Raw genomic sequence first — 20,662 nt, forward strand, 5'->3', positions numbered from 1 at the left:
GTTAATGGGAACATTTCTCTGCGCACCAGAGGCCAGGATCACGTTCCCAATCTGGCGCACCTCATCCACTCTCCCATCCCCTATTTCCATAGAGCTCAGGGATGACCCCAGATTCTTGAAATCCTTTCCGATCAGCTTGATTACCTAAGTATTAGTCAAGAGCAATGTACTGGGTGCCAGGCAGGCACCTGGTTAAGGCTGGGAGTGGCGGCAGATGGGCAGTGACGGAAGGGTAAGAAGCGCCCAGCGCGCAGGGGGCACCAGGATGGAGGCAGCCGGGGCAGGACGCGAACGGCTGGCAGGCTCAGCAACCGGAGGACTAACCACGGACCTCAGGGCACCTTCGGCGGGGGAAGCACGTTAGAAATCCCGACCAGAACTGACTTCCTGCCCGGGAGGCCCCGCGGCCTCGGGCTCTGGGCGCGGGCCAGGGGGCGGCGCCGCGCCGGGTCGGAGGCGCTTCCTGGGCACCGCGGGAGCAGAGGAGCGGGCGGCGCGGGACGGCGCCATGGAGGACGGCGTGCTCAAGGAGGGCTTCCTCGTTAAGAGGGTGAGTGCGCCGGAGCCTCTCCGGACGCGGCCCGGGGCGGGTGCGCGGCGGCCGCCGGCTTACCTGAGCCGCGATCGGGCGGGCTGGGGCCCCCCTGGGTGGAGCCGCGTGTGGTGGACAGAGCCGGGAGGGCGGTGGCTGGGGGGTGGGCTTTAGCTAGAAAAGAAGGGCTGGGGGTACGGGCAAGGAGGAGAATCCCGCTCGGCTAGCATGTGTCGGGTGCGGGCGGGCAGCTACCCTTTAGAGGACAGCTTCTTTAAAACAACTTACTAAATACAAAGCGTCTAGGATTTAACTATGATATCTTAAAACAACAGAAGGGTGTTCTCTAGTTCCCCAAGCTCGTCCGATTAATGCATCATCTCCTGTATTCTTCGCAATAACCCATGAGTAGGGAGAATGCCTCTGTTTGTTTAGCCTCTGCTGTGCGCCAGTCCTGGACGCTGTCTCTTTTAATCCTCCCAGCAGTCCGACAGGTCGGTGGTCCCACCTTACCGCCCTTTCTGAAAGGGGAAAAGGAAGTTCAAAGAGACTTAAGTAGCTTGCTCAGGATCTGGACCAGTGGGTGATGGAGCAGGATCGAAGCCACTTGGGCTGCCCACTGCAGGGTGGGTATTGTTATCCCTCTATCACAGATGAGGAAACCGAGGGGCAGAAAGCTGAGATCGCTTGCCCAGAGCCCCGTGTGGCTGTGTGGTTGGTTGAGCCCTTGGGTAGAGAACCCTGGATACCGAGGGCCAGCTGTAAAGTTACATGTGAATTTTCAACAGCTCAGGGGGTCTTTGCCCCAAATCCTCTGTTGTTCAGGGGTCAGCTATATTGTTTCTTTTCACAAATCTGGAGTTTTATTTTCCAAGCCTTCCATCCAGTCACATGTCACTTCTATGTGGTGTTCAGCCTTTCAAAATTCTATAGTTTTTACTGATCATGTTGAAAATATTGGGGGACAACTGGGAACAGTTGACATTGCAGTACTTTAGATCATTCTGTTTCAGTTGTGGTTGAATCTATCATGTTATTGTTGTTGCTGTTTAGTCCTAAGTCGTGTTTGACTCTTTTGCAACCCCCTGGACTGCAGCCCACTGAGAACCTCTGTCCATGGGATTTGCTAGGCAAGAATACTAGAATGGGTTGCCATTTCCTACTCCAAGCGTTCTTCCTGACCCAGGGATCAAACCTGCATCTCCTGCATAGGCAGGTGGATTCTTTGCCACAAAACCACCAGGGAAACTCGGAATCTATCATAGTTTATAGCAAATAAATGAGTATAATTTGTTTTTTCCTTCACTTTGGTAAGCATAAAAAGTTTTAGCCATTCTGGAAAGGAGAGGGGCAAAGATACCCACTAACATAAATTCAAGCAGACTCTGAGCAGTCTCCATCCTCACTCCTTCCACATCACCACATGCGGCTTTTCCGACAGCAAGCAACAGTCCAGATGAAAACCAGGGATATGGGACTAAGGTAGAAAATGCAGGAAAAAGCAGCTGCAGGAGGGAAATTAGATTTTGAAAAGTTCTTTTAACATTGATGTTCACACTGAACATTTATGCTAATCTAACAGCAGAGCATAAAATCTAGGGATGAGCCTTCTGGCTCTTCTACTGAGTTTCCAGCTTTGGCAGGGGGATGGGTGAAGAGGGGTGAAGGGACTCTCCATCCCATGGCCTTCCCTGGCCAGCAGATCAACCCTGAGGCCCCAAGTCTCTTTCAGGTCAGTAGGGAATATAGTTATGTTATTTTACACATTATTTGACATAGGAGGGTGGGTGTGTTGTTTGCTCAAAACTGTGAGCCAGAGGAGGTGTAGGAGGCTGTGTTGGGTCAAGGGTCAGACTGGATACAAGCAGGTACAGAATTCCACGCCCGCTTAGTGTCACGGGATTAAAATGATAAATTAGTCCTTCAGGGTTTGTGGAGGCAGCCACACCCCAGAGAGCACCTTTGGAGAACTTTCCCTGTGGCTTCTAAGGTGAGGGAGATGGGTGGGGGGTTTGGTGGGCATTATTGATTGTCAGGGGCTTGCTCACCAAGGCCCCTGTCCCTCTCTCCCTCACCTGAGAAGCTGCAGGAAAAGTTCCCCGAAGGTGTTGGTTGGTAGAAGAACTAAGCCTGTTAGGTGCCTGTTGAAGACAAACCCTCTCAGATGGGCCCCTGTGGGCATCCCTGTTCCTGGGGCTTGCCTTGTTCCTGGGGATGATTTCCCACCATCACCACCACCACGCAGAGTCAGGAGAGGGTTAAAGGGAGGGGAGGATGTGAGTTCTCTTCCAGACAGGCCAGTATAGGGTGGCCCCTTAGGGAGTCCAAGGTACAGAGAAGGGAGGACAGTCAACTTGTCTGACCCCAAAAGCCCACAGACGGGCTAGACTGAAATCCCTAGTGCTGCCCAGCCAAACCCAAAGACAAGCCTTTGGAGCTGGAGCCTGACCCCAGTGGAACCGGAAGCCGCACCCTTTCCTGCAAAGTGAGGAATGGGGCCCCTTGCCCCTGCCGATAGTCCCTCCCTCCTGATCACTCAGACCTTCCCGAATTCCCCATTACTTCCCCTCTCCTCCTGGATGGCGGCAGCAGCCCCTGTGTCCAGCGGGGAAGTTGCAGGACTGTGACTGTGGGATTCCACAGATTCAAGAGGGTTTACAGTCCAGAAGTGGGGCGGGGCCCAAGCTGGCAACCCAGAGTACAGAACAGTAAGGGCGAAGCAGGAGACAGGCAGGGGCAAGACGGATTTGATTCTTAATCCAGCCCAGACAAGAAAGACGGCAAAGCTCCAGGCAAAAATGCCGGGTGCTCACTAGGCCTGTTGTTAAAGGAGGGTGCCCAGGAAGGAGGGCAGGTCTGCATGGGTAGGGCTGCTTGTCCTTCAAGAAGCAGCTGGAACACATCTGGCATGGCTGCCTGGCTCGTACCTCCTGCAACTCTCAGAAAACGACATGGCCGTGTCAACATGCTGTAACCTAGATCTCTCAATCTCCAGGAAAGGCCATAAAAGCTTTAGGAATGGGACTTTAGGAAGCTACCTACATGTCCCCTCAAATAGACAAATGATTACAAGTGAATTATGGTTATGCATAGGGCTTCCCGGAGAAGGTGATGGCACCCCACTCCAGTACTCTTGCCTGGAAAATCCCGTGGACGGAGGAGCCTGGTAGGCTGCAGTTCATGGGGTCTTGAAGAGTTGGACACGACTGAGCGACTTCACTTTCACTTTTCACTTTCATGCATTGGAGAAAGCAATGGCAACCCACTCCAGTGTTCTTGCCTGGAGAATCCCACGGACAGAGGCGCCTGGTGTGCTACAGTCCATGGGGTCAAAAAGAGTCAGACATGAGCCAAGCGACTTTAGCATAGCACATGGTCATGCAGATGTTAAAAATGTTTTTCATACTATAGTCCAAAGAGTGAAAATATAAATGGTATGAGAAAGGGAAAAAAAAAATTACTTGGATGAAAAAAAGACTAGAAGGAGTTCTGAAGGCTAGAATTCTGGTCGAAAGTGTCGGCAGGGCCCTGCTCCCTCTGAAGCCCGCAGGGGAGAGCCCTTCCTTGCCTCGTTTGTTTCTGGTATTTGCAGACTGTAAAGGAAAAACCGATTTTTCCTTTACTAGGAAAAACCTAGTTCTTACTTGCTGTGTTTTTCTCCATCCTGTGACTCTCGTTTACTTTCACACAGACTACTTCACTTCTGACCTTTCTAGTCACCAAATGTGTGGAGGTTTTCCCCGACACCAAGCAATTCTCTGTGATCACTGGTGTGTGTCCTACAGTTTAACTCAGTTCTGACGCATCTACCCAGAGGCAGTCTCTGGTCCCACGGGTTAAGAGCGCAGTCTCACGAGGCTGCTTGCCCAGCCTTCCCCCACCTGCCACACACACACTTCAGATGCCAGTCTGAAGCCCAAGTTGTCACCTGTGCTCTGACTGTGTAGCCAGCCACAGATCAGAGGTTCCAGTGATCTTCTGCTTGGGAAGAATTTCTAGAAACTCTTCAAATCCCAAACTTCTGGGATTTTACAGAGGCATCATCATGTAAGCATGACAAATTGTCAATGCCATTTTCAGCTCTTTTCTTTTCTCAAGAGAATGGGGGGCGAGGGCTGGTGGGGCTGAAAATTCCAAGCTTCTAATCAGGGCTCAGTCTTTCCAGTGGCCAGCCCTCACCAAGAAGCCCACCCAGAGTTTCCTCATTAGCACGAAAGATGCTCCTGTCACCCAAGAAACTTCAAGGGGTTCAGGAGCTCTCTACCAAGAACTGGGGGCAAAGAAAAATATATGTATTTTCTGTCATCTCACACAGGACACGGCACCCCACTCCAGTACTCTTGCCTGGAGAATCCCATGGACAGAGGAGCCTGGCGGGCTGCAGTCCGCGGGGTCGCAGAGAGTTGACACCGCTGAGCGCGCACGCACGCGCGCATTGTCTCACACAGGCTCTCTTTTGTGTTCCTCGGATCCTAGGTGCTTCACTCTGATCTCTGCCTCCATCATCACATGACCATCTTCTCCCCATGTGTCTTTCAGTGTCCAAAATTTCCTCTTCATATAAGGACACCGATTATATAAATGTTTTTAGGGCCATCCTAATCTAGTATGGGGCTTCCCTGGTGGCTCAGCTGGTATTCAAATTGCCAAAATCCATTGGATCATAGAAAAAAGCAAGAGAGTTCCAGAAAAACATCTGCTTTATTGACTATGCCAAAGCCTTTGACTGTGTGGATCACAACGAACTGTGGAAAATTCTTCAAGTGATGGGAGTACCAGACCACTCTACCTGCCTCCTGAGAAATCTGATTGCAGGTCAAGAAGCAACAGAACCGGACTTCTAACAATGGACTAGTGCCAAACTGGAAAAGGAGCACATCAAGACTGTATATTGACACCCTGCTTATTTAACTTATATATAGAGTACATCATGCGAAATGCCAGGCTGGATGAAGCACAAGCTGGAATCAAGATTGCCAGGAGAAATATCAATAACCTCAGATATGCAGATGACACCACCCTTATGGCAGAAAGTGAAGAGGAGCTAAAAAGCCTCTTGATGAAAGTGAAAAAGAAGAGTGAAAAAACTGGCTTAAAACTCAACACTCACAAAATGAAGATCATGGCATCCGGTCCCATCACTTCATGGCAAATAGATGGGGAAATAATGGAAACAGTGACAGATTTTATTTTCTTGGGCTCCAAAATCACCGCAGATGGTGAGGGCAGCCATGAAATTAAAATACGCTTGCTCCTTGGAAAAAAGCTATGACACACCTAGACAGCATATCGAAGAACAGAGATACTACTTTGCTGAGAAAGGTCTGCCTAGTCAAAGCTATGGTTTTTCCAGTAGTCATTTATGGATGTGAGGGTTGGACCATAAAGAAAGCTGAGCACTGAAAAATTGACACTTTTGAACTGTGGTGTTGGAGAAGACTCTTGAGAGTCCCTTGGACTGCAAGGAGATCAAACCAGTCAATCCTAAAGGAAATCAGTCCTGAATATTAGTTGGAAGGACTGATGCTGAAGCTCCAATTCTTTGACCACCTGATACGAAGAACTGACTCATTGGAAAAGACCCTGATGCTGGGAAGGATCGAAGACAGGAGGAGAAGTGGACAACAGAGGATGAGATGGTTGGATGGGATCACCGACTCAATGGACATGAGTTTGAGCAAGCTCTAGGAGTTGGTGATGGACAGGGAAGCCTGTTGTGCCGCAGTCCATGGGGTCACAGAGTGGGACGTGACTGAGCGACTGAAGTGAACTGAACTGAATGACTTCATCTTAACCTGATTACATCTTCAAAGACCCGATTTCCAAATAAGACCTCACTCACCGATCCCCCGGGTTAGGACTTCAACATGTCTTTTGCAGGGACATAATTCAGCCCATAGTAAGTACCGTCTCTGCTTCTTCAGGATTGTAGGGTCTTGGGCAAGGCGTTTCTGGGCCTCAGTTTCCTCATTATGAAACGTAGGGAGTTTAGATTCTTTACCATCTGAGCTACCAGGGAAGCCCATAGTATTATATAGCCTTTTTCAAAGGGTCCTCCAGCTGTAAAATTCTGTGCTTCCTAAGCCCAGGCCTAGGGTTACATCCCATCTTATGGACTCTCCTTACCCCTAACAGGGCGCTAAGCTATTCATGGTCCAAATGACCTTTGATCCCCACCAGCTGCTTATAGACAAGGAGCCTGGAGAAGGTAGAAGATGCCCAGGTGAAGGGAGGCCTGAGTTCTTTTCCCACTATACCAGCATATTTTTGGTTTTTAACACCCTTTACCTGCTGACTTTGGGTCAGTCTCTTATACCCTCTCAGTATGGCGTAGCTTATCTGTAGAGCTGGGATCCGTCCTGTTTTGTGGGTTGTTACAGGAACCTCTAGCTGAGCTGCCCACTCCCTCTGGCCGACTTTAATTCAGCTGTTCTGCTGCAGTGCAGTCTTTAGGGACTCCGCTCCAGCCACAGTGAGGTCCCCAGCTGCTTCAAGTGCTCTACCTACAAAGTGAGCCCATCTCATCAGCCTTTCTCAGACTGCTCTCCTTTGCTGTCAGACTGGATCCTTAGTTGCTCATAATGCAGTGCTCTCTAGCAAGTTTGAACAGAAGGGTAACTTGGAAATATTTGGGAGGACCGAGTGCCATACAGCCAGGGACAGTGCAGCCAGACAAAAATACCCCGCAGCACCAGGAGGCGTCTCTAGTGCAAACATCCTGCCGACGCTGTTTGTCACTTGTTCCGGATAACTCTGGGGGCTGGGTGTCAGAAGACCCTGTCCTTCCACCACTAGCCTGCCACCTTGGTGGCTGCCAACATGCATTGGTGCCCCATGTGCAGGCCTGGCAGCCCCCTGGCCACCTCCCTGTTCCCCTCATGCTGGAAATTCTGGGAAATGTAGCAGTTCATCCAGGAAATGTAGCCTTATCTGTGTGTTAGTTTGTTCTACTCAACATCTGTTGGTTTCACCTTTCTCCCTAGCATCTCCAGGCCCCTTTCTTCTTTCTCTGTTGCTTTAGTTTATGAGGGCTCCTGTAACAAAAGACACAGATGGGATTGCCTAAGCAACAGAGATTTATTTTCTCACAGTTCTGGAGGCTGGAGTCTAAGGTTTAAAGCGTCGAAGGTTTGGTTTCCTCTTAGGCCATCTCCTCAGCTCGCCCATGCACGGCACCTCTGGCTGTGTGCTCACACAGTCTTTCCTCTGTGTGCAGGCCTCCCTGACATCTGTGTGTCCAAATTTCCTCTTCTCATGAGGCCCCCAGTGAGATTGGATTAAGACCCAAGTAATGGCCTCATCTGGGCTTCGCAGGTGGTGCTAGTGGTAAAGAACCCATCTGCCAATGCAGGAGACGTAGGAGAAGCAGGTTCAATCCCTGGATGGGGAAGATTCCCCTGGAGGATGGAATGGCAACACACTCCAGTATTCTTGCCTGGAGAATCCCAGGGGAGCTTGGTGGGCTACAGTCCATAGGATGGCAAAGAGTTGGAAAGAACTGAAGTGACTTAGCATGCACACAATGGCCCCATTTAACCTAATCACCTCCTTAAAGACCTTCTCTTCAAATACAGTCACATTCTAAGGTAGTGGTGATTCTTGGGTAGGGAAGATCCCCTGGAGAAGGGATAGGCTACCCACTCCAGTATTCTTGGGCTTCCTTGGTTGCTTAGGTGGTAAAGAATCTGCCTGCAATGTGGGAGACCTGGGTTCAATCCCTGGGTTGGGAAGATCCCCTGGAGGAGGGCCTGGCAATGCACTCCAGTGTTCTTGCCTGGAGAATCCCCATGGACAGAGGAGTCTGTCAGGCTACCGTCCATGGGATCGCAAAGAGTCAGGCATGACTCAGTGACTACGCACAGCACAAGGTGGAGGTGGGGGAGCGGTTGGGGCGTCAACTATGAATTTGGGAGAAGGGCATAATGCAGCCCAGAATGCCTATGTTTTGAGACTATTTCGCCTCCTCTCCTTCACCTGACACCAGCCCCCAGGCCGTCAGCTTAGATGGCAGTCTCCTCTCTCTGCACCAGCCACACCTGTGTGCTGGCAGTTCACTGCCTTTACTGCTAATGCTGCGCTTGAACCCCCTCAGCAGGGGCTCATCAAGCAAGGAGACCTATGTCTGGGCCATGTGGAGAGCAGTGCAGGACCCTCATTGCTGAGGAGTTAGAGCCAAATCTTTTTCATTTCTTTAAACATGTCAGCTTGTGTCAAGAACAGCCATCAGCCACCGTGTGATGTGGATTCTTGGTACAGGATAGAGTGAAGAGAGCAAAACTGTAAAATTCAGCTTGACATATCTGTCCTCTTGTGGGCCCAGCACACACACCATGTAATGTAATGACACTTAGACGTATTAGTAAACTCTTGTCAGATTAACTGTTAAAAGTCATATTTAGGGTAGGAGGGAGGCTCAAGAGGAAGGGGATATATGTATGCATGTGGCCGATTCACTTCATTGTACAACAGAAACTAGCACAACTTTGTAAAGCAGTTATATTCCAATTCAGTCACTCAGTTGTGTCTGACTCTTTGCAGCACACCAGGCTTTCCTGTCCATCACCAACTCTCAAAGCTTACTCAAACTCATGTCCATCTAGTAGATGATACTGTCTAACCATCTCATCCTCTGTCGTCCCCTTCTCCTCCTTCCTTCAGTCTTTCCCAGCATCAGGGTCTTTTCCAATGAGTCAGTTCTTTGCATCAGGTGGCCAAAGTTTTGGAGCTTCAGCTTCAGCATCAGTCTTTCCAATGAATATTCAGGACTGATTTCCTTTAGGATTGACTGGTTTGATCTCCTTGGAGTCCAAGGGACTCTCAAGAGTCTTCTCCAACACCACAGTTTGAAAGCATCAGTTCTTTGGCACTCAGCTTTCTTCATAGTCCAGCTCTCACATCCATACATGACTACTGGAAAAACCATAGCTTTGACTAGACGGACCTTTGTTGGCAAAATGATGCCTCTGCCTTTTAATATGTTGTCTAGGTTTGTCATAGCTTTTCTTCCAAGGAGCAAGTGTCTCTTAATTTCATGGCTGCAGTCATCATCTACAGTGATTTGGAGCCCCCCAAAATATCATCTCTCATTGTTTCCATTATTTCCCCATCTATTTGCCATGAAGTGATGGGACCAGATGCCATGATCTTAGTTTTCTGAATGTTGAGTTTTAAGCCAACTTTTTCACTCTCCTTTTTCACTTTCATCAAGAGGCTCTTCAGTTCTTCTTCACTTTCTGCCATAAAAGTGGTATCATCTGCATATCTGAGGTTATTGATATTTCTCCTGGCAATCTTGATTCCAGCTTGTGCTTCATCCCACCTGGCATTTTTCATGATGTACTCTATAAATAAGTTAAATAAGCAGGGTGACAATTAAATATAGAGATATAAATATTTAATATTTATGGATGTATAAGTATATATTTAATATTCCAATTAAATATATATGTATATGGAAAGGTGAAAGAGTTAGTCACTCAGTTGTATCTGACTCTTTGTGACCCCATGGACTCTAGCCTGCCAGGCTCCTCTGTCCATGGGATTCTCCAGGCAAGAATACTGGAGTGAGTAACTATTCCCTTCTCCAGGGGATCTTCCCTACCCAGGGACTGAACCCAGGTTTCCTGCATTGCAGGCAGTTTCTGTACCATCTGAGCCACCAGGAAAACCTATATATATGCCATACTTAGCTGCCACAGTAAATTCTGTTTGGCTTAGACCTTTGCTCACACAGTCAACCGCTTCAACAATTTCCAGTTCCCTAACACACTCAGTGCAGACCTGCTGAGCATTAAACAGAATTGCAGCATCATAGATGTGACAACTGAAGGGGCCTTGGAAATGAATCAGTGCTGGGTCAGGAAACCAGTGAATCGGGGACAGTCTCTGATTCAAATAAAGTGCATCTCTCTTGGCTAGAATCCAGCCCTAATTGGGCTCTGCTCTGGGAAATATGCCAAGAAAGTCGCTTTCATGAGCGTGTACAAAGCTATTCCATTCTGATTCTTCAGCAGACATTCCCCCATCCACTGGTCTGTTCTAGAAACAGACCCTGTATCTTCACCTGCCTGTTCTGTCCATTGGCTCCATGACCCATCTGAGAGCCCCCCAGACTCCCCTGACTTTTAGGTCTGTCACACCAGGTTAGGTAAGATGGTTAGGGTTCTTAATTTGTGGCTTCACTTTACAAATTGCCCACATCCCTGAACTAGTAACACTTTGTTTGGGGGGGGGCAGATATATCCTAAGGGGAAAAAATTAAAGATGCAGATCAAAACTTATGTGCAAGGATATTCATTATGGAGTTGTTTATAATAGTTAAAAAAAAAAAAAAGGAAACCTCAGTTGCAAACAACAGGAGATGGGCAAGGAAATGATACATCCTCTTGTTGGTTATTAAAAAACATGTTTTAAAGAAATTTAATGGTGTGAGAAGATGCTTGGCAAAGTCAACAAAAGAAAGACTGGAAAATAAAACTATACGTAATATGCTCTTGATTAAAAAAAACTAAAAGTGAAAAAGACAAAGGAAATACGAGGTATTAATAGGACCTCTCTCTTGTTTATATTTATTTATTTGGCTGTGCTGGGTCTTCACTGGGGCACATAGGATCTTTAGTTGCAGCAGGTGAACTCTTAGTTGCTGCAGGTGGGATCTAGTTCCCAGACCAGGGATGGAACCCATGCCTCCTACACTGAGAGCTCAGAGTCTTAGCCACTGGACCATCAGAGAAGTCCCTAGGATCTTTTCTTCTGTGTACTTTGCAGTTTCTTTCAAGGCTTATAACCACAGAAAAAAAGAACAAATGGGAACTAGCAAGTCAATGCCAAAGGCTTTGTTACATACTCAAAAGAGATGACAAAGAGATCCAAAGCTCACAATTTCTTCATGAAAATGAAACATATAATTTGGAACAGGATCTTTCGGCTCTTAAGGACATTATTGGGATAATTGGTGAAACTTGAGTGGAGTTTATGGAACAGAGGAAAATGACATATTTATGTAAATTTCCTAATGTTGATGATTGTATTGTGGTTATGTTGGAAATACTTTTTATTTTTTGGTAGGAGACACAATAAAATATTGAGAAGCATCAGTATTAACATATGGAGCATCATGTTAAAAACTAACTCTTAAATGGTTTTGTAAAAGTTTTTTTTTTTTGTAAAAATGTTTTATGCTTGTCTTCAGCTTTTCTCTGAATTAAAATTATTTCAAAATTAAAAAATAAAATTAAGCTAAGCAAGAGAGAGAGCGCTGTCTCCTTACTGGAAAGTTGATCCCATGGCACAGTCTGACCACCTGTGCAACGAGACTCCTCTCCCTATGACCAGGTCGTCCCCTCGGCCACCTCACCTCAGGGCTCTCCTATCTGTCCTCAGGGTCACATTGTCCACAACTGGAAAGCGCGGTGGTTCATTCTTCGGCAGAACACGCTGCTATACTACAAGTTCCAGGGGGGTCGGAAAGTGACCCCTCCCAAGGGCCGCATCCTTCTGGACGGCTGCACCATCACCTGCCCCTGCCTGGAGTATGAAAACCGACCGGTAAGTGAAGGCCCTCCTTCCCAGCGCCTCCCTCCCGCTGCCTGGACCACCCCCTTCCCTGGCCTCTTAGGCGAAGGCAGTGCTCCTCATGGTAAGAGCTGAGTTACTGGAAAACCTAGACTCAAATCCTCGCTGCGCCACATACCAGGCACGTGACCTTGGGCAGGTAATCGAACCTCTCTGAGCCCGAGTTCCTCGTCTATAAACTGGGATAATGTAATGACCCCTGACTGTCGCTCACAGCTACGATGAGGATCGTGAAGGTAATGGTGGGTCAAAACACTTGTAGCCTAGGAGGTACCCCACAGATGTGAGTAGTTACTGCTACTTCAGGTTCAACAGGATGGATTTCATCCCCCAGGGGGCACGTGTTACAAAAGTCAGGAGCAGCTCAACCCTAAAGAGAACCTGAATGAATCATTTACCGTCTACCATCAGAAAAGAATCTGAATTAATACTTTACTGAGGGCTCAGTAAGTGCCAAGAAATTCACTAGGCTTGGAGAAGTCAAGGAAGAAAATTGTACGATTGGTTTTTTCAGTTAATGATCTTGTTATGAAAGCAAGTGGTTAATTGGAAAACAGTTCCAAATGTTGGTACAGATATTATTGGCCACAGAGAACACTGTCTTGCTGAAAAGGAGGAAGATGCCCTTACAAGCCATCTGGCTCAGCTCCAGCTTTGGGTTGGATGGAGATTTGGGCATGAACTGGTTGAGAAAGTTTAAACCATATTATATGAAGAGAGTGTGAAAGACTTGGGATGATTAGACCCAATCAAGAAGCAGATCAGACGTAGACACAGACTTACGGACACGGGGGCGGGACAGGGGGGTTGAGGAAGGAGAGGGTGGGATGTATGGAGAGAGTGATATGGAAACTTACTTTACCTTATGTAAAATAGCCAACGGGAATTTGCTGTATGACTCAGGGAGCTCCAACTGGGGCTCTGTAACAACCTAGAGGGGTGGGATGGGGAGGGAAATAGTAGGGAGGTTCAAGAGGGAGGGGACACAGGTATACTATGGCTGATTCATGTTGATGTTGGCAGAAACCAACACAATAGTTAAGTTGCTAAGTCATGTCCGACTCTGGCGATCCCATAGACTGTAGCTCCTCTGTCCATGGGATTCTCCAGGCAAGAATACTGGAGTGGGTTGCCATCTCCTCCTCCAGGGGATCTTCGTGACCCAGGGATTGAACCTGGGTCTCCTGCATTGCAGGCAGATTCTTTACCAACAGAGCTACTGTAAAGCAATTATCCTTCAATTAAAAATAAATACATTTTAAAAAATAAATAAAAAAGAAGATGATCAAAAGGAGCAGAACTGAGTTCCTTCGGGGTAGGCGTTGATAGCCTCATAGGTCAGATGAAGGCACTGAGAGGCTCAGCGGGTCCTTTAATGTGCCCAAGTGACTGTAGCTGTGGCTCTAGCCCAGTCTCACCTGGAAGCCTGTGTGTTTCCCTCTTTAGCACAAGGGCTCTCGTAAGAGGTGAGCTTAATCGAGAAGGCAGAATCGGGAGCAGAGAGACCAAGGCCCCAGGAAGCAGAGTCTGCGCTAATTAGTCTATTCAAAGGGGCCAAGGTGGTGAACTCTCCGTCACTGGCAGTGTCTAAGGGAATCTTTAAAGGCCCAGTAGCTGGGACGTGGTCGAGGGGTGAGGCATTCGGCAATCACTGGATCACGTGGTCTCCCAGATCTGCTTCGGTTCTGTCATTTTTGCTGCCCAGCCAGCTTTCTCTCTCTCTCTCTCTCAGCCTGGCCTGACTGGCTGTCTCTTCCCACAGCTCCTCATTAAGCTGAAAACTCAAACATCCACGGAGTACTTCCTGGAGGCCTGTTCTCGAGAGGAGAGGGACGCCTGGGCCTTCGAGATAACAGGAGCCATCCACGCGGGGCAGCCGGGGAAGGTCCAACAGCTTCACCTACTGAAGAACTCCTTCAAGCTGCCCCCTCACATCAGCCTGCAGTGAGTGCCCGGCCCTGCCCTCGGCCTGCCTGGCTTTGCTGCGGCCTCTGCTGTCTGCATGCCTCAGGGAGGGGGCCTCTGTGGCTGCTAGACAGGCCTGGCTGGTGCTGCAGCTGTGCTCCAGGGCCTGCTGACATTGTTTTCTCTGTGTGGGAGTGGCCCTGCCAGCCTGCCCTGGTAACTTCTTGGGGTCCCTGCTGCTCCTGCCCCCCTCAGTGTCTTGACCCCCTCCCTTCAGTGTCAACCGGGATGCTCAGGGCTATAAAAACAGCTCCCCAGGAATCTCCACTCACCAAGTCATTAGTCTTGTTTGCAGCCTGGTGGCAAGAACATGTGTTCTGTTAAGAGCTGCATTCTTATTCTGTGGGATTCTTCATCTGTCATCCATTTACTCTTTTAAGAAATGGTTACTGAGTGCCTGCTGCATGCCATACATCGCTCTAGGTGCTCATGCAGATGGGCATAAACGAAGTCTCATCTCAGGGGCTTTCCAGCTCAAGTACCTCAATAGACAATGAGAAAAGGTCTGCCATTGGTGGCAGGGATTGTCCCACAGAACCGAAGGGAAGCAGGTCAGTGGTGGCAGTGATACTATAAAGTAGGGAAGGATGAAAGGAATTCCCATCATGGAAATTGTTATATCCATGCATCTGCAGGAAATGCCCACTAACCTTGCAGGAAGCAGAACTTCCCAGGCTTACCAAAAAACTCCATACCAGGCTCTGGAATCTTGATTGTTCATCTTTGTTGTTCAGTCGCTAAGTCGCATCTGACTCTTCATGACCCCATGGACTGCAGCACACCAGGCCACCCTGTTCCTCACCATCTCCCGGAGTTTGCCCTAGTTCATGTACATTGTATCAGTGGTGCCATCCAACCATCTCATCCTCTGTTGCCCTCTTCTCCTTCCCCTCAGTCTTTCCCAGCATCAAGGTCTTTTCCAGTGAGTCGGCTCTTTGTATCAGGTGGCCAAAGTACTAGAGCTTCAGCATCAGTCCTTCCAATGAATATTCATGGTTGATTTCCTTTAGGATTGACTGGTTTGGTCTCCTTGCTGTCCGAGGGACTCTCAAGAGTCTTCTCCAGCACCATAGTTCGAAAGCATCATATGTGCATCTAGGGCGTGGCTAGCCCATGGTGAGTGCAGGGAGGACCAACAGGAGATGAGAGTGGGTTCAAGTGATGGGTGACTTTGAGAAGTAGCTGGAGGAGTTTGGACTTTATGCAGCAGATCATAGATAATTCTTTTGTTTTTAAATTGAGTCACAGCTCTTTAGTTTTACTAGAAACAGAATACCTGTCTAGCATAGAAGTATTAGAACATTTAGATGAACAAGAAGAAATGTTCCCCAATCCTACCTCTCAAATTCTGATGCATAACAGAATACCCCTCTTTCTCTGCGATGTGTATTATGCCACTTGCCACGTGCTTTATACCCTCAGCAGTGGCTCATGGACCCACCCTCATTCCTGTCAATGTGATGAGGGTCTCTTCTCTTTTGCCTTCCTTCCGTGTAGTCGCATCGTGGACAAGATGCGTGACAGTAGCTGTGGAATCCGGCCAAGCCCCAACATGGTGCAGGGAAGCACCTACAAAAAGACCTTCATAGGTGAGCCCCTGACCCCTACCCCACCCCCAGGACCGGACCAGGCACTGGAGACCTGGGGCTTGGTGACTTGGGACTCAGTGGTGTTGAGGCCTGAGCTGCCTGGCAGCCAACGGGGCAGCCTGAGAGGTGGGTGCGGCCACAGCTCTGGGCAGTGGGGTTGGCATTTGGTCTGCTCCAGGGCCAAGCCCCAAGGCTGTTCCAAGGCTGCCCCAGGGTCAAGGTCAATGAGGTCACAGCCAGGCACCCCTGAGGAAGCTGGTCTGGAGCCTGTTGTCTTGACGGGTGCTGCCCTTGCCCTGCTGCAGGCTCCTCCCTGGTGGATTGGCTCCTCTCCAGTGGCTTTGCAGCCAGCCGTCTGGAGGCTGTGACGCTGGCCTCAGTGCTCATGGAGGAGAACTTCCTTCGGCCAGTAGGCACCAGAAGCACGGGAGCCATTCGCTCGGGGGATCTGTCTGAGCAGTTCCTGGATGACTCCACGGCCCTGTACACATTCGTAAGTGAGGGCCTGGGTTCCTCTTGGCACGGGAGCAGAGAGAGGAAGAGGCTGCCGAGTGTGGGCCAGGGGTCCACAGTCAGTGGGGAGAAGCCTAGGGCTCAGGGTGGAGGGGACAGCTTCACCCCCAGGTGGAGTGGGAGTTTCCTTTCCCCTGTGGGAGCTTCCCCAGCCTGGTGCTGGGATGTGTTGGTAACAAGAGTCCTTGTCTCTCCTTCCTAACAGGCTGAGAGCTGCAAGAAGAAGATAAGTCCCAAGGAAGAAATCAGTCTCAGTACCATGGAGTTAAGTGGCACTGTGGTGAAGCAAGGCTATCTGGCCAAGCAGGTATGGTACGACCTGCCTTGGAGCAGGGAGGAGGTGGACAGTCCTCAACCTCGGGGGAGGCAGGAACCCCCACAAAGGGTGGGAAGGGCTGAGACTCCAGAGGGCGCTAGTTGTCAGCAGCATCTGCTAAGTCAGGGTCTGGTGGTGGCACAAGGGAACCAAGGCAAGGGATCGGCACATGTCCGTGCCCATGAGTCCCAGACAAGCAGGCCAAGGCTTTAGAGGAGTGAAGGTGGGAGGATGTGACTACGAGCTGTCACCCATGAGCCATACATCTTTTCTTTGCCTCAGGGGCACAAGAGGAAAAACTGGAAGGTGCGGCGCTTTGTTCTGAGGAAGGACCCGGCTTTTCTGCATTACTACGACCCTTCCAAAGTGAGTGCCTTGTTATGCTTCCAGACACGTCTCTCCCCAGCAGAGCCAGGGCTGGTTCCACCTCCAGCCTTCCTCCCAGCCTCCCAACCATAACTTCCACCCACGATGCCTTTCCTTCCACAAGTTGCAAACTGCTCCTCCCAGTCTGACCTCTCTTTTCTTTCATCACATCGTCGCCTGCTCAGTTGATCCTGTTCAGTGGATCTTCATTGTTTTGGGAGGAAAAATATCTTTCAGTTCCTCCAAAGCTGGCTGTGTGCCTACCAAGGGGGAGCTGAGCTGATGAAGAGACTCCTGACTGGTGCTTTCCAGCCTCTTTTCACCCCTTTCCACCCAAACAGGCTGTGAATTCTGCCCCCTCATCCTCTTTTCCCCACCAATGTTTTGAAAGGTTTCTTTTACCATTTAATATTTAAGCCATAATTCTGAGTTTCAGATAATAAGTATTACTGCATGCTCAGTTGATCTAATTCCAATCAAAAGAACAGAAACATGGCCTTTTAGTCAGCGTGTTCAGCCTTGTCTTGGTAGATGTGTGATTTTCATTTGTTAAAATAATGAAGAGTGGGCATTCAGTCAGGAACCCAACCCTAAGCCGAGAACATGAAGGAGCTTGAAGGAGCCCCCGGGGACCCTGCTAGACCACAAGGAGGGCTAAAGGGCAGGGAGGGGCGTGGTGCTGATGTGATTGGCTGTGAAATGAAGCTCAGACTTCCTCACTCATGCAGATAACTTGCCATGGGATGTCCCAAGTTCAGCCTCATCTTCTGTTACAAACGACTCTCACGGACTAATTCTTTAGTAGGCTGACTGAGGGTGGTATGATGAGAGCATGATTCTTCTGTTCTTATTGCTCAGTACTTCAGTCCTGTCTGACTCTTTGTGACCCCATGGACTGCAGCACACAAGCCTTCCCTGTCCTTCACCATCTCCCAATTTGCTCAAACTCATGTCTGTTGAGTCAGTGATGCTATCTATCTCATCCTCTGTCTCCCATTTTGTCTCCTGCCCTCAATCTTTCCCAGCATCAGGGTCTTTTCCAGTGAGTCAGTTCTTCACATCAGGTGGCCAAATTATTGGAGCTTCAGCTTCAGCCTAGTACTTCCAATGAATTATTCAGGATTGATTTCCTTTAGGATTGACTGGTTTGATCTCCTTGCAGTCCAAGGGACTCTTAAGAGTCTTCTCCAACACCACAATTCAAAAGATTCAGTTCTGCAGTGCTCAGCCTTCTTTATGGTCCAACTGTCACATCCGTTCATGACTACTGGAAGAACCATAGCTTTGACTATATGGACCTGCAAAGTGATGTCTCTGTTTTTTAATATGCTGTCTAGATTTGTCATAGCTTTCCTTCCAAGGAGCAAGCATCTTTTAATTTCATGGCTCCAGTCACTGTCTGCAGTGATTTTGGAGCCCAAGAAAAGAAAATCTGTCCCAGGTTCTACTTTTTCCCCATCTATTTGCCATGGAGTGATGGGACTGGATGCCATGATCTGTTTTTTGAATGTTGAGTTTTAAGCCACTCTCCTCTTTCACCCTTATTAGGAGGTTCTTTAGTTCCTCTAAATGGCTTTTTGCCATTAGAGTAGTATCATCTGCATATCTGAGGTTGTTGATATTTCTCCTGGCAATCTTGATTCCAGCTTGTGATTCATCCAATCTGGCATTTCTGCATATAAGTTAAATAAACAGAGTGACAACATCCATCCTTGGTGTCCTCCTTTTCCCAAGTTTGCACCAGTTGTTCCATGTAAGGTTCTAACTGTTGCCTCTTGACTTGCATACAGGTTTCTCAGGAGACAGGAAATGTGGTCCAGTTATTTCCATCTCTTTAATAAGAGTTCTTTGCCTTCACACAGTCCCTCATCAGCTCTCCTTTCCTTTGCAGGAAGAGAACCGGCCAGTGGGTGGGTTTTCTCTTCGTGGCTCCCTGGTGTCAGCTCTGGAGGATAATGGCGTTCCTGCTGGTAAGGGGCAACTTTGGCTCCATCCTCACCTCAGGGTCCTCCCTCTGGCTCTCTCAGTAATGCTCTGCTGATGATGGACGAAGCTGCGGGGCCTGAGAGGGGCTTTCTCAGTGAGACAATGAATGGTGTGAATTCTGAAGCCAATTTTAAAATCAGAGAAAGGGCACGTGGGGTATTCTTAGTGTTTTAACAACACAACTAAATAATTCTCTTTAATATTATTTCCCATCCTTTTCTGTGCTTACTGGCCCATAAGCTTCCACCTAAGCACAATAGCTTACAATAGTGTATAAAGATTGACAACAGTTTAATATGTTATGCTAATTTCATACTAGACAGCTAAGGCAGGTAGTAGTATTCTCAACTTATGGATGGGAAGATTGAGGTTCAAAGAAATTAAACAATTCCAGTCAAATCCCACATCTGTCCATGCTTTAAACATAAACCTACTGGACTTTTGATGTGAGACTGCAGACCTACAGTTAGCATAGAGGGCAGGCCAAGAGGTCTTCCAAGAACGTTCAGACATAAAACTAGCAGGCCTTAAGACACAGATGAGGGAGAGGGGATGGACGGGAGGCAAATAGGAAAGCATGCCTCTGGTGGGATTTCCTAACCATATATGTACACTTGTACTAAAACTACTTCATTATGTGTTTTTGTCTCAGTGACTTTCAGCTGTTTGCAGCTGAAAGCAGACATGGATATTCACTCACTGATTTCTTTTTTTTCTTCCTGCCTAGGGGTTAAAGGGAATGTCCAGGGAAATCTCTTCAAAGTGATTACTAAGGATGACATACACTATTATATCCAGGCCAGCAGCAAGGCTGAGCGTTCAGAGTGGATTGAAGCTATCAAGAAGCTAACGTGACAAGGACCTGAGGGAATGGGACTGAGATTCCTCCCTCTTACCAGATGACACAGGATTTCCCGGACAATGGGAGTATGTTAAAATTTTTAACTTTTTATATTTCGTATGGCTTTGGAGTGAGATTGAGGGAGCTCCTTAAAGTTGGCAGTGGTGCTATTGCCTTCCCCACCTTCATTTACAGTTAACCTGTAAATGCTGAAGCAGCCTTGTCAGCCAAGTCAGCACCTTGACTTTCGCCCATTATCACATCCAGACCCTCCTTGGGTACCAAAGTAGGTCTCCCTTGTCACACTAACTGGCCATGTAATACTCAACAAAACACTATAACCTCATGATGGAGCTCTCCGAAATGCTGTCAGCACCTCTTAACTCCTTTGGAATGAATAAAAATTGACACTTGTTCCTGGCTGTTAGAATGCCTATACAAAGTTTCAGTTTTCAAAGGTTTTGCATGCTTAAGGCTATACGAATTATTAGGGAAGCTGATTATAAAAACATCTCAAGTGAGCTTAAAGCCTCATCTTAAAGTGGGGATGGGGGCAAAATCTTGAATGAAATATTGTTTTGTTTTGAAAAAGAAGCCTTCATTAAGTATTACACATTGCAGAAAAGAAATCATGGACTCAGTTGGATTAGCCACATACATAAAATTACAGCTTTTCTGTGAAAAAAGAAAAAAGTTGTTTAGAAAGATGCAGAGCAGGAGCTTTCTAAAAGAGATAAAGATGTCAATGGGAGAATTAAATCAAAGCATGACATTTTAGTTTTAGAATGAAGATTAATGGAGACAAATAGGTACCAAGAAGCTTCATGTTAGGTTAATCTGAAGCAGTGAAAAGTCTGTATCATACAGTGTCTTTAAAAACATTTTTATTACTTTCAAGCTTAATACAGTAATCTGCCAGTACAACTGCTTAGACTTCCTTCAATGGATATGTAACTTACATTTAAGGGGCGTGAACACCT

General features: G+C 48.0%; 1 protein-coding gene across 1 annotated transcript; it reads left to right on the plus strand.

Annotated features, from left to right (window-relative positions):
- Positions 217-20,109, plus strand: PLEK2 (pleckstrin 2). The gene is made up of 9 exons (XM_018054051.1): positions 217-550; positions 11,915-12,079; positions 13,869-14,050; positions 15,569-15,660; positions 15,966-16,153; positions 16,379-16,480; positions 16,772-16,855; positions 18,747-18,825; positions 19,569-20,109. Exons 1-9 carry the CDS (start codon positions 509-511, stop codon positions 19,694-19,696), a joined length of 1,062 nt encoding a protein of 353 aa, XP_017909540.1. The 5' UTR covers positions 217-508; the 3' UTR covers positions 19,697-20,109.

The sequence above is a fragment of the Capra hircus genome, chromosome 10 (genome assembly GCF_001704415.2).
Source record: "Capra hircus breed San Clemente chromosome 10, ASM170441v1, whole genome shotgun sequence".
Classification (NCBI taxonomy): domain Eukaryota; kingdom Metazoa; phylum Chordata; class Mammalia; order Artiodactyla; family Bovidae; genus Capra; species Capra hircus.